The 12,469-nt window shown below is 44.7% G+C and overlaps 1 protein-coding gene across 5 annotated transcripts in view; it reads left to right on the forward strand.

The window, feature by feature from the left end:
* The window catches only part of CERS3 (ceramide synthase 3), a 211,985-nt gene that overhangs the window by 109,327 nt on the left and 90,189 nt on the right, over positions 1-12,469 (forward strand). For all 5 annotated transcript variants that reach the window (XM_030189741.1, XM_030189736.1, XM_030189737.1 and 2 more), the window contains one exon: positions 11,678-11,796. In XM_030189741.1, the coding sequence (XP_030045601.1) occupies positions 11,711-11,796 (86 nt within the window). In that variant the 5' untranslated portion in view covers positions 11,678-11,710. The remainder of the gene's footprint in view (positions 1-11,677; positions 11,797-12,469) is intronic.

The raw sequence follows: 12,469 nt of genomic DNA on the forward strand, positions 1-12,469 counted from the left end.
GGTAGCCCTGCCCATCTTCCCAGTGTCCTCTTGGTGTCTTCTAGCAAGTATTCTACATTAGCACTATATAGCAGCTTGGGGTCCTTGGTGAGTTTGGATCCCTAGGTATTTAAACGCCTCCCCCACTCTCTTAAGTGGACAACATAGACTTTCCCACTGCTCCTCCTCATGTGAAGTGTCATAACCTCAGATTGTCTAGATTGAGCCGAAAACCAGAGTAATCCCCAAATTCAGCAAAATGTCCAATAGTGACGGTAGGGACACCTGGGGGTCCTGTATTATAGTCAAAAGGTCATCTGCGAAGGCCGAGATCTTAAAGGAAGTTTGCTGTATCTGTACCCCTCTCACCTCCCTCATATTCTGGATTTCTCTATAAGAGGGTCAAGCACACACAAAAAGAAGGGGCGAGAGGGGACATCCCTGTCGGGTACCCCTGGCAATCCCGAACGTCGCAGATGCCTGCCCGTTACCCATACCTCCGCAACAGGCCCCTGGTACAGCGTTTCTATGGCATGTAGGAAAAACCCTTCCATCCCAAATGCCTTCAGGGAGGCAAACATGAAGTCCCAGTTAACCCGATCAAATGCCTTTTCGGCATCAAAACTAATTATTAAGGCCGGGGTGATGATTCATGTAGGCTTTCCACGCTCCCAGAATCTGTCTCATATTTCGAGCTACTGATCTTTCTCGTACAAAGCCCACCTGAGACTCCTCCACTATCTCCGGCAGGATCCGTGCCAGTCTGTTTGCCAGAATCTTTGCCAGTAATTTTGTTTCAAAAGGAAGCAAAGAGATAGGTCTATATGAACTGGCTAAGAGTGGGTCACGGCCTGGTTTTAACAGGACTATGATTTGTGCCTTCCTTAAAGACTCTGGTAGACCCCCCAGCTCTATACATTTATTGAAAACCTCTGTCAGGCAGGGTACAATATCCGAGCTAAGGAGTTTATAAAACTCAGAGGAGAGCCCATCCACTCCTGGAGACTTATGCAACGGGCTGGCACGTATACCCCAACTCACCTCGTCCTCTGTTATTAATCTATTAAGGCTACTTTGTTGTATCTCTGTGATCTGGGGCAGTGATTGTCCTGCTAAGTAACACTCGGCTTGAAGCCCCTGATCTTCAGGAGGGGAATATAAAGCTTCATAAAACTGCCGGAATACTTCATTCACTCCCTCCAGAGTATGCTGAGTACTCCCCTGTGCATCTCTGATTTGTGACACATATCTGGAACCACCCATTTGCTGTAACAGTCGTGTCATCAATTTCCTTGCTTATTTGCGTGTTTATATAACTGATAACGATAATAAAAATTTGATTTTTGGCTTTGGCATGTATTAACTGGTCAAAGATGACTGGGCTTCTAATAGTCTTGATTTATTTAAGGGCGTTGGTTAGCACCAAATCTCTGGCGTGCCTGTCCCACTACCTTCCCCATCCTGACTATCTCTGCCTCTCTAGATCTTTTCTATAGGAATGATATGAAATTATGGCTCCTCTCAGCACGGCCTTGGCCGCTTCCCAAAATAGTATCGGGTCTAAGTGATAACTATTCTCATTAAACTCTGAATATTCTTTCCACTGGATTGTATATAGGAGGCAAACTGTGGGTCGTAGAACAGTTTCTGTGGGAAATCGCCACCTAGGCTTCTGAGTTCTATCCCATCACACCCAATTGTGATCCACACAAAAGCGTGGTCTGAGACCTGGTTGGCCCTATCTCAGCCTGTTGTAACCAAGGAATCCTATTTGCCGAAACCAGGATATAGTCAATTCTGGATAGTGTATCATGTGCCCTAGATAAATGGGTATAGTCCCTCTCTCCCGATGGTACAGGCGCCATGCATCAACTAGATCTAACATCGAGCACAGCCGTGGGGACTCCCTTTGTCAAGTTTCACTGGCCTACTCTAGAGGCTCCAGTACTATCCAGCAATGGATCATAGACTGGTTAAAATCTCCCCCATAAGTATAGGCATCTGATCAAAAGAGTGCACATGTCTCACCAGGGTCTGATAGAACCTCCTGTCATATTGGTTTGGTGCATATATATTAATTAGTAAGAAAGGGTGGTTATTTACATGAGCTTCTAAGAAAACATATCTTCCTAGCGGGTCCACAATTACTCGTTTTTTTGTAATATGAAGCCCTTTGCGGAATAGGATAATGACTCCCGCCTTTCTATTTGGTGACGGGCTTTCCACGTAGTCTCCCACCCACCATTTACACAACTTCTTGTGTTCTATTGCTGTTAGGTGTGTCTCCTGTAACATTGCTATATGTGCCTTTTGTCTATTTAAAGTCTGTAGAATCTTACTTCTTTTGATTGGGGAGGAAATACCCCCCACATTCCAAGATATTAGCTTAACCATAGCCTATCCTATTTGGCTCACGTATGTTATTAAACCGGTTATAAAGAGAAAGGTGTCCCAGCCTACACCTCCCTCTGCTGCCTTGGTATACTCTCCTCACTTCCTAATTGACTTCTCCTACCCCATTTACATGCCATACTCACACAGACCTGCTCCCCACCCCTTCCCCTATTCCCCCCCCCTCCCCTCCCCTCCCCCCCATGAATTCCCTCCCCCCCCCTCCAATCTGTAAACCCTTGAGTTCCAACAGGGAACTCATCACGTATAGTGTCCTTTCCCCCTCTTTTTTAAGTACCATCTGCTCCCTGGGAAAACCCCAACATGTATTATTTATGCCTGTCTCCATTTATTGAGACCGGGTGTTTACCTTATGTTTACCTTATACCCCTCTGTCCATTTATTCCCTTGAGACCAAAGATTAGGTATGGAGATATAGTCTCTATTCATACTTAACAGTCTTCTAGTCCATGTCTCAAAGTCTCTTTCAACTCACATGCTCCGTCAAAGACTTTCTTCTTTAAAACACCATTGTTCCACCATCAGGTTGCAGATTCCTGTACAATACTCTTGAGGAATTCTTTAGCTGCAGCCACCTCTGCAAAGAGTTTATCTCCTCCCTCGTACTGCACCTTCAGTTTAGCAGGATATATCAGCGCAAACCTGATTTTTCTCTCATGTAAAGCCGCACACACGGGCGCAAATTCCTTTCGCGCCGCTGCTACACGTGCTGAGTAATCTTGAAAGCAAAGTATCCGTTGGCCTTCACAGCGAAGCTCTCCTCCTGCCCTTACCGCCTGCAAAATCGCCTGTTTGTGGCCATAGTGGAGAATCTTCATTATCACCGCCCGCGCCTCGCCGCGCCTTGGCGCTTCGGCCCCAGCCGATGTGCTCTCTCGATGCGCAGCGGGCCCGGCAGGTTATTCATTTTTAATGTGCTCTGAAGCCAGGTTTCTAGAAAGCTGCCCAACTCTGAGTCCTTTATGTGTTCCGGAGCCCAATTAGTCGTAAATTATTACGACGAGACCTGTTCTCTAAATCGTCTAGTTTGTTTTCTAGCTCCACTATTTTCTTCTGTAGTACCTCCACAGGTTGTTTCGGATGTCACTGCTCGGTCTTCCAGGTCACTTATCCGCTGTTGCATGTGGTCCAAATCGAGGTGGAACCCGTCAAGCCGTTCGTGGCAGATTCTGCGCGGTCAAACAACGCTTGCAGTTTTTTATCGAGGGCCGCCTCTACCGCCGCTGTCACCTCCGCGGTAATTTCTGCTGTCCATACTGAGCAAACGCTCGAATTCGGCGAATGCTGTCCGGGCGCCATCTTGGATTCTGCGATCTTGCCTTTCTCTTTGTCTTTTTTAAGCGTTTTCGCCGCCATTCTTCTTCACAAAGTTACCAAACAACAACCACCCGGTCTCCAAGTGTAAGGCTGGCGAAATTAAAGTTTGTTTTTCCCCTTGAGGCTGTTAATATCGTAAGATGATGGGGGAATCGCAGGAGCTCAGTTCCAACGTGACTTCACTCCTGCATCACACCCACGTGATCTCCTCTGCTGCATGTCTTATCTTCCGCCTGGACCGATATACTCACACCCACCCCTCTCCTCAAATCACTGGCTTCCGATCAGGTACCGCATACAGTTCAAGCTTCTCCTACTAGCCTATAAATGTACTCGATCTGCAGTCCCTCCCTCCTACCTCTCTACCCTCATCTCCCCTTAAGTTCCTACCCGTAATCTCCGCTCTCAAGACAAATCCCTCCTTTCACTACCCTTCTCCACCACCGCCAACTGCAGGCTTCGCCCTTTCTGCCTCGCCTCACCCCATGCTTGGAATAAACTCCCTGAGTCCATACGCCAGGCCCCCTCCCTGCCCATCTTCAAATCCTTGCTCAAAGCCCACCTCTTCATTGTTGCCTTTGGCACCTAACCACTATACCCCTATCCAAGAATTCTAGACTGCCCCAACTTGACGTTCCGTCCTTTAGATTGTAAGCTCCTTTGAGCAGGGACTGTCCTTTTTTTTTTGTTTAAACTGTACAGCGCTGTGTAACCCTAGTAGTGCTCTAGAAATGTTAAGTAGTAGTACCTAGAAGACTCAAACTCCATCAACGCACAAGAATGCAAGGAATTCCTCCGTTTATGGGATCTTAAATGGCTACAAATGCAAGCGACCCACGTCAAAGGGCACACACTGCATCCCAGCCCTCATTTCAGATGAGTGATTACAGGAGTGTGGCTACAGGGTAGCCATGTGGGCTTACATGTCTGGACAACAGTTATCCCATACACGCTCTCTGCAAGGGGCTACCTGTATTAAATGTGGCCACTTCCCCCATTCACTTTTTCATGCCTTCTGGGCTTGTCCAGGAGTGAGAGTTTTTTTGGAGAGAATCAGGAGATTTATGGCTAAATTGTTGGGGACACGTGAGGGGAACCTGGGTATATTATGTCCTGGAGACGCAAAGGGCTTTTTGCGCTCAATCTAAGGATGCTCTTCTCTTGTGTCGTAAGTTGAGCTTGGTGGCTCGGAAAACTATATTACAGTGTTGGATAGGTCCGGAGCCGCCAGCTTACTGGCATTGGAGGAACCAGGTGCACCTGCTAGTTATGTGGGAGGTGAAGGGTCTTCCGAGACGGTTCATACGTTTCACACAGATTTGGGATCCTTATTTGCGGGTGCTGAGTCCCAGAGGGCATAGTCTGCTTCTTAACACGATATAGCAGGATATATTAGAATAATTTCTGGTGCTCCCTAACGTACACACTGGTAGTTAATAGTCATCCCCGAGGGGGGAGGGGAGGGTTCCCTTGGGCTATAAGAGTACAAGTCCAAGGGGATATAGGGAGGGAGGGAGGGGGTGGTCTGATAGAGGGGGGAGGGAGGGTGAGGGATGGGTGATGGGGGGAATGAAACTGAACATTCAACTTGATTTGTTTCTTTTCACATTGACTCATTTTGTATCATCTGGATGTTGGAAGTATGTATATCATTGGCATTAATAAAAATATGACAAACTGAAAAAAAAAGGGCACACACTCGATCTCATCTCACACAAACTTTCAACAGACCAGAACTTCCTAATAACTGATATTAAATGGACAGAAACATCCTGGACCAATCATTATAAATTAAACTTATCCCTAGTCTGGCGGAAGAAAGGTTTACACCGAACACAAGAACACACATCCTACAGCACAAGAGGCCAAGTAGACACGGACACATTCTGGCAACTAATATACAATAACGAATGGACAGCTCAAACGGACTCCATATACTACCTCTTAGAATGGGATAAAAGATGCAAAAACATAACTCAATACCATTGTTCAACAATAAACTGAAAAAGTTAAAAACACAATCCAGGAAACTCAAACGAGCATGGAGTAAAACAAAAGATGAACATTCACTCAACGCTTGGAAACAAATACACAGGAAATACAAATACACACTAAGACAAACCAATAGATCATATAAAACTAAAATAGGGACAGATTACAAAGACATGAAAAAAATTATACCAACTTGTGAACAAACTCCTAGACACCAACTTGATCAGTACAACGAACACAGACATCCCATTGTCAGATAAACTTGGTAAATATTTCAATGAAAAAATTATAAACCTATGCAATACGCTACCTCAGGACAACACCGATATCAAAAACTTCCTTCATGAGCTGAACCCAACCTTTTGGAGAATGCCCGGCTGACTGAACCTGGACAAACTTAACTCTTCTTACCGTCGAAACAGTTACCCAGGCGATTAGCAGGTTCTCCAACACACACTGTAAACTAGATACCTGTCCCAACTACCTAATGAAATCCGCCCCTGACCGCTTCATAGCAGACTTCACATCCCACCTAAACTACACGCTTCAGCAAGGCCTCTTCCCCAAGGAAAATGGCAATATCCTACTCACCCCTATACCAAAAGATACCAAGAAAAAGGCAAATGAAATTACTAACTACCGTCCAGTAGCATCTATCCCGCTGGTAGTCAAACTGATGGAAAGCATGGTAACCAAACAACTTACAGACCTACATAAACAAATTTTCAATATTACACGAGTCACAGTCAGGATTTCGCCACCTCCACAGCAGGAAAACAGTACTACTCACTCTCCTAGCCAAATTCACACAGGAGATAGTAATTGGAAACAATATCATAAGTACATAAGTATTGCCATACTGGGAAAGACCAAAGGTCCATCGAGCCCAGCATCCTGTTTCCAACAGTGGCCAATCCACGTCACAAATACCTGGCAAGATACCAAAAATGTACAAAACATTTTATACTGCTTATCCCAGAAATAGTGGATTTCCCCCAAGTCCATTTAGTAACGGTCTATGGACTTTTCCTTTAGGAAGACGTCCAAACCTTTTTAAAACTCCGCTAAGCTAACCGCCTGTACCAGATTCTGTGGCAACGAATTCCAGAGTTTAATTACTCGTGGAGTGAAGAAAAATTTTCTGTATCATATGTCCCCTCAAGCGCCTTTTCTCCAAGCTGAAGAGCCCTAGCCACTTTAGCTTTTCCTCATAGGGAAGTCGTCCCATCCCCTTTATCATTTTCATCGCCCTTCTCTGCACCTTTTCTAATTCCACTATATCTTTTTTTTTTTTGAGATGTGGCGACCAGAATTGAACACAATATTCGAGGTGCGGTCGCACCATGGAGCGATACAATTCGACGTATGCATTCGACATGGTAAACCATAATATACTACTAAGATTACTAGATCACTTTGGGATTAGTGGAAATATACTTAGCTGGATCAAGGGTTTCCTAACCACAAGAACATATCAAGTAAAATCAAACTCAAACATATCATCACCGTGGAAAGCTGACTGCGGAGTTCCACAGGGATCACCATTGTCGCCGACCCTCTTCAACCTAATGATGACCCCACTAGCCAAATCCTTAGCCAACCAAGGCCTTAACCCTTTCATCTATGCAGACGATGTCACAATATACATTCCTTACAAAACTAAATTGACAGAATCACCAACAAATCAAGCTCAGCCTGAACATCATGGACTCGTGGGCAAATGCATTTCATCTAAAACTCAATAAAGAAAAAACACATTGTCTCATCCTCTCATCCCAATACAGCGCAGACAACCCCACAAGCATCAACACCCCAGGTTACACCCTCCCTATTTCGGACAGCCTCAAAATCCTTGGCATTGTAATGGACTGTAACTTAACATTAGAGAGCCAAGTGAAATCCACAACAAAGAAAATGTTCCATTCAATGTGGAAACTCAAACACGTGAAACAATTCTTCCCGAGGGAAACATTCCGCAACCTGATACAATCAATGGTACTAAGCCACATAGACTACTGCAATGGAATTTATGTGGGATGCAAAGAACAAACCTTAAAGAAACTTCAGACTGCTCAAAACATGGCAGCCAGGCTTATATTTGGTAAAACGCGATTTGAAAGCGCAAAACCCCTCCGTGAAAAACTACACTGGCTCCCAGTCAAAGAACGCATCGCATTCAAAATCTGCATCCTGGTTCACAAAATTATCTACGGTGAAGCCCCGGGATACATGACAGACTACCAACTAGAAACACATCCAAATCAACACGAACATATCTAAATCTGTACTACCCAAGCTGCAAAGGACTTAAATATAAATCAACCTTTGCATCCAGCTTTTCCTACATAAGCACACAACTGTGGAATGCGCTGCCAAAAGCCTTGAAAACGACGTATGACCACCTAAACGTCCGGAAAACACTAAAGCCTTACCTGTTTCAAAAGGCATATCCCACCGATCCAACCTAAATGCCTGTTCTCTGCGACAGAACAAAACCAAAGGTCGTAATGGACATAACACAACTCTTCCGTTCTCCGATTCCTTAATGTGGCTGTGCCACATGAACTTGATCTTACCATAACATCACTTTGTATTTGTTCACACCGGAGACTGCTAATGCCTCTCCGATACTGTGTAAGCCACATTGAGCCTGCAAATAGGTGGGAAAAATGTGGGATACAAATGAAAGAAAAATAAATAATCAGAATTGTGTTTAAAAATGTATGGAGTCCTTAAGAAACAGAAAATCAGAAGTAGGTTTTAGTTCTGGAATGGCTGGAAGCTTTTATTTTGTTTTAGAAATCCACGGGAGACGTATGTGTTAGGCGGTGAGAGTCTGATAGGTACGGACGGGGAGATGGATCTTGGGGTGATAGTATCTGAGGACCTGAAGGTGACGAAACAGTGTGGCAAGGCGGTGGCTGTAGCTAGAAGATTGCTAGGCTGTATAGAGAGAGGTGTGACCAGCAGACGAAAAGAGGTTTTAATACCCCTGTATAAGACGTTGGTGAGGCCCCACCTGGAGTATTGTGTTCAGTTTTGGAGGCCGAATCTTGTGAAGGATGTTTAAAAAATGGAAGCGGTGCAAAGAAAAGCTACGAGAATGGTATGGAATTTGCGTTACAAGATGTATGAGGAGAGACTTGTTGACCTGAACATGTATACCCTGGAGGAAAGGAGAAAAGGGTGATATGATACAGACGTTCAAATATTTGAAAGGTATTAAACAGCAAACGAACCTTTTCCGGAGAGGGGAAGGCGGTAGAACTAGAGGACATGAAATGAGATTGAAGGGGGGCAGACTCAAGAAAAATGTCAGGAAGTATTTTTTCACGGAGAGAGTGGTGGATGCTTGGAATGCCCTCCCGCTGGAGGTGGTGGAGAGGAAAACGGTAACGGAATTCAAGCGTGCGTGGGATAATAAAAAAAATAAACATAAAAGAATCCTCCTCAGAAGGAAGGGATCCCCAGAAGCTTAGCCGGTGGTGGGAGGCAGGGCTGGTGGTTGGGAGGTGGGGATAGTGCTGGGCAGACTTATATGGTCTGTGCCAGAGCCAGTGGTTGGGAGGCGGGGATAGTGCTGGGCAGACTTATATGGTCTGTGCTCTGAAAAAGACAGGTACAAATCAAGGTAAGGTATACACAAAAAATGGCACATGTGAGTTTATCTTGTTGGGCAGACTGGATGGACCGTGCAGGTCTTTTTCTGCCGTCATCTACTATGTTACAGTGGTGGCTACCATGGATCTTGTTGTTTGGACCTCATTTTTGTACAACTTCCCCAGCAGTGTCTGTGGCCTAATAGCTGGAGGTGTTCAGCTGGCGCTCTCCTGCTTCAGGAAAGGTGCCTGGATCAGCGGGGAGCCTGTTTCTCTCCACCCCCTGGAAGTTTCTGTGCATCACGACCTCTGATGAATTTTGCAGACTAGAGGTCTGCTTGGTTGTGGTATTGTACTGTAAAATTCTTGTCCTCATTCAACTCAGTTTCATTTCTTCTTCTTCTTTTTTTTTTTGGGGGGGGGGTGTGGGGGGGGGAGACAGCCTTTTATTATTATTTCCAATCCAGCAGAAATTGGAAAGAACTATACAGAAGAAGTCTGGGGGCAAAATATTTCTCTGAAAAGTTTGTAATAGGATGAAATTGGCATGAGGAAAAAAAAACAGTAAAAAAATACATGATAAATTTGAACTGGAGATTGCAAAGAAATAAGCCCCCCCCCCCCCCCCCCCCCCCCCCCCAAAAGAAAAAAAAAATGACCCAGTGCATTTTTATGGGAGAAGGAGAAACATTAACAGAATAGGCCAAATTGGGCTGGGGGTTCTAAAAAAAAGTAAGCTCCCTCAAAAAAATGGCCCAATGGATTTCTATGGAGAAAGAGTTAAAATCTTAGAGAACAGGGCAAAGCTGTTTAAAAGGTGGAATTCCTTTGCTCTTCCAAAACGTTCAATTTGCACCACAGCCCCTAAACAACTGCCCTACCACCTGACAAACTGTCTTGTCCCCAAAAATATCCCCTGCAACCATCACAACACTCCCCCATGCTGCCTCTACATTCAGTAAATACCCCATGCAACTATCACATCATGCTACAAACTGCCCCACCCCCTAAAACTGCTTCATGCAAACTGCCTCACCACCTTGTGAACTTCCTCACCTCCAAAAATTAACTCCTTACAACTGCTCCATTATCCCTCAGACCCCGTACCCAAAAACAATCCTACCTTCAATTGACATACCCCACAAACTGCCCACCCATCCACAAATTATTCCACACCAAAGCTCATCCCTCTCAACTACCCCTACGTGCTCCAAACAGCCCCCACCTTGTAAAAACACCCCACTTCTCTCCACTACTTCCCCCACAGATACAACAGATTCTCAGCACACACAATGGAGAAAAAAATATACATATATAGATATAATGTGTATATAATCCCTTTTATGGCAGATTGGCCCTTCCTGGTGCCTCTCTTGAGATATTGATCTGGGGAGCTTGTGTTAAAGTTGAGGAATGCCATTAGACACCAAGGTCGCCTTTTTTTTTTTTTTTTTTTTTTAATCTGAGACGGGGTCTGGTTGGGGTGGGTGGGGCCACTACACTAGGGATGTTTAGTGCTTGGGGTGGAGGAGTTGGAGGGACAGACTGACGGAGGGAGGAGGGGGCCACTAAACTACCAAAGAGAGAAATTTTTATATTGGAGGCAGGGGTACTAGACTGGACTTTCAAGAAAGCAATCCTGGGCAAGATGGGTTGGAGGGAGAGAGGGGGGTACTGCTAGTCAACTCACTGTTCTAGTCTGCCCTGGACCTGGTGCAAAGTTTCCCACGCATAGCATGTGGGACAACCAGTTAACCCTTCCTGTATTGCTTGACCAGTAAAACCTGTGATTAAACCATGTTAAATCCATGGTAATGCTTTCTGTATGGGCCCCCCGGGGACTGTAAGTAGGATCCAGCCAATGGGAAGGCCGTGGGGGCAGAGGACTGAAAGGCAGCTGTACTCACTGGAAGGGAGGAGGTAATCTGGAGGAAGTTCTGCATGTGCTGGTGGGGGGGGGGGGGGGTGGTGTTGGAAGGGGTAGGGGAAACAGAAATGAACTGCCTTCCAAAAGTGTCCCAGTAACATTTTTATGGGAGAAGCAGCTGCTATATGTGGGTTCTTCAGCCTCAGATTTATAGTTAGTGTCCTTTCTGGTGATTGATTTTCAGGGATTATGTACAGACCCGTGTCCACAAACTGTGCATGTATAACTTTATTTTATGTTTGATTAGCAGGCTATGAATTAACTCCTGTTGACCAAAAGCAACAAATTGTATAAATGATCAAAATGTGACCTAGCTTGGCTACCCATAGTAATGCTGTAAACAGACTGAGAGAGCGAAGCCAAAGAAAGATAGGGATGTGTGGGGAAGGGAGAGAGGGAGCAGTAAGGAGCTCATTTCTCTAAAGCTGGTGTTTCCTTCCTGTCTTTGCAGTCGGAGGTCTATGGCTTGGCTAAAAAATGTAACATGACCATAGTCCAGGTGGAAAGGTGGTTTAGGAAACGGCGAAACCAAGACAGACCGAGTTTACTGAAGAAATTCCAGGAATCCTGGTAAGAAACCTGCAGCCAAAATATTCATGGTGATTGTGGGGAAGCAGGTGAAGGTCTCCAGTAGAGAGCGATGCAGGGACGAAAATTCATCCCCATTTCCTCCCTGCAACCAAGAATTTTTTTCCCCATTCCCTTATTTATTTATTAGGATTTATTTACCGCGCTTATATTTACGCTTATTTGCCATGGTGTGTTAATATCGTTTGATTTTGTGCTCTCTTTTCTGTTGTATGTTTTGAAAAACCTTCAATAAAAATATGGGGAAAAAAAAAGGATTTATTTACTGCCTTTTTTGAAGGAATTCACTCAAGGCGGTATACAGTAAGAATAGATCAAACATGAGCAATAGACAATTAGAGCAGTAAAAATATTCGAACAACAATGCAAAGTATGGCATGGTGTACTACTTGCAATGACAACACAATTTGTACTAGAACATTATAATTGGTAGTGACGGGTAAGGCAAAGTTGCAACATATAGATGAGTAAGAAAGTAGGAAGAATTAGAAAGTAAGGTGATTGAAGAAAGTTGCACGTGAGGTCAGAGAGAGAGTTAAATTTTTTTTTTTTTTTATTTTGCTCACACCTTTTTCAGTAGTAGCTCAAGGTGAGTTGCATTCAAGTACACTGGATGTTTCTCTGTCCCAGGAGGGCTTGCAATCTAAGTTTGTAC

This window comes from Microcaecilia unicolor, chromosome 1 (genome assembly GCF_901765095.1).
Source record: "Microcaecilia unicolor chromosome 1, aMicUni1.1, whole genome shotgun sequence".
NCBI lineage: Eukaryota > Metazoa > Chordata > Amphibia > Gymnophiona > Siphonopidae > Microcaecilia > Microcaecilia unicolor.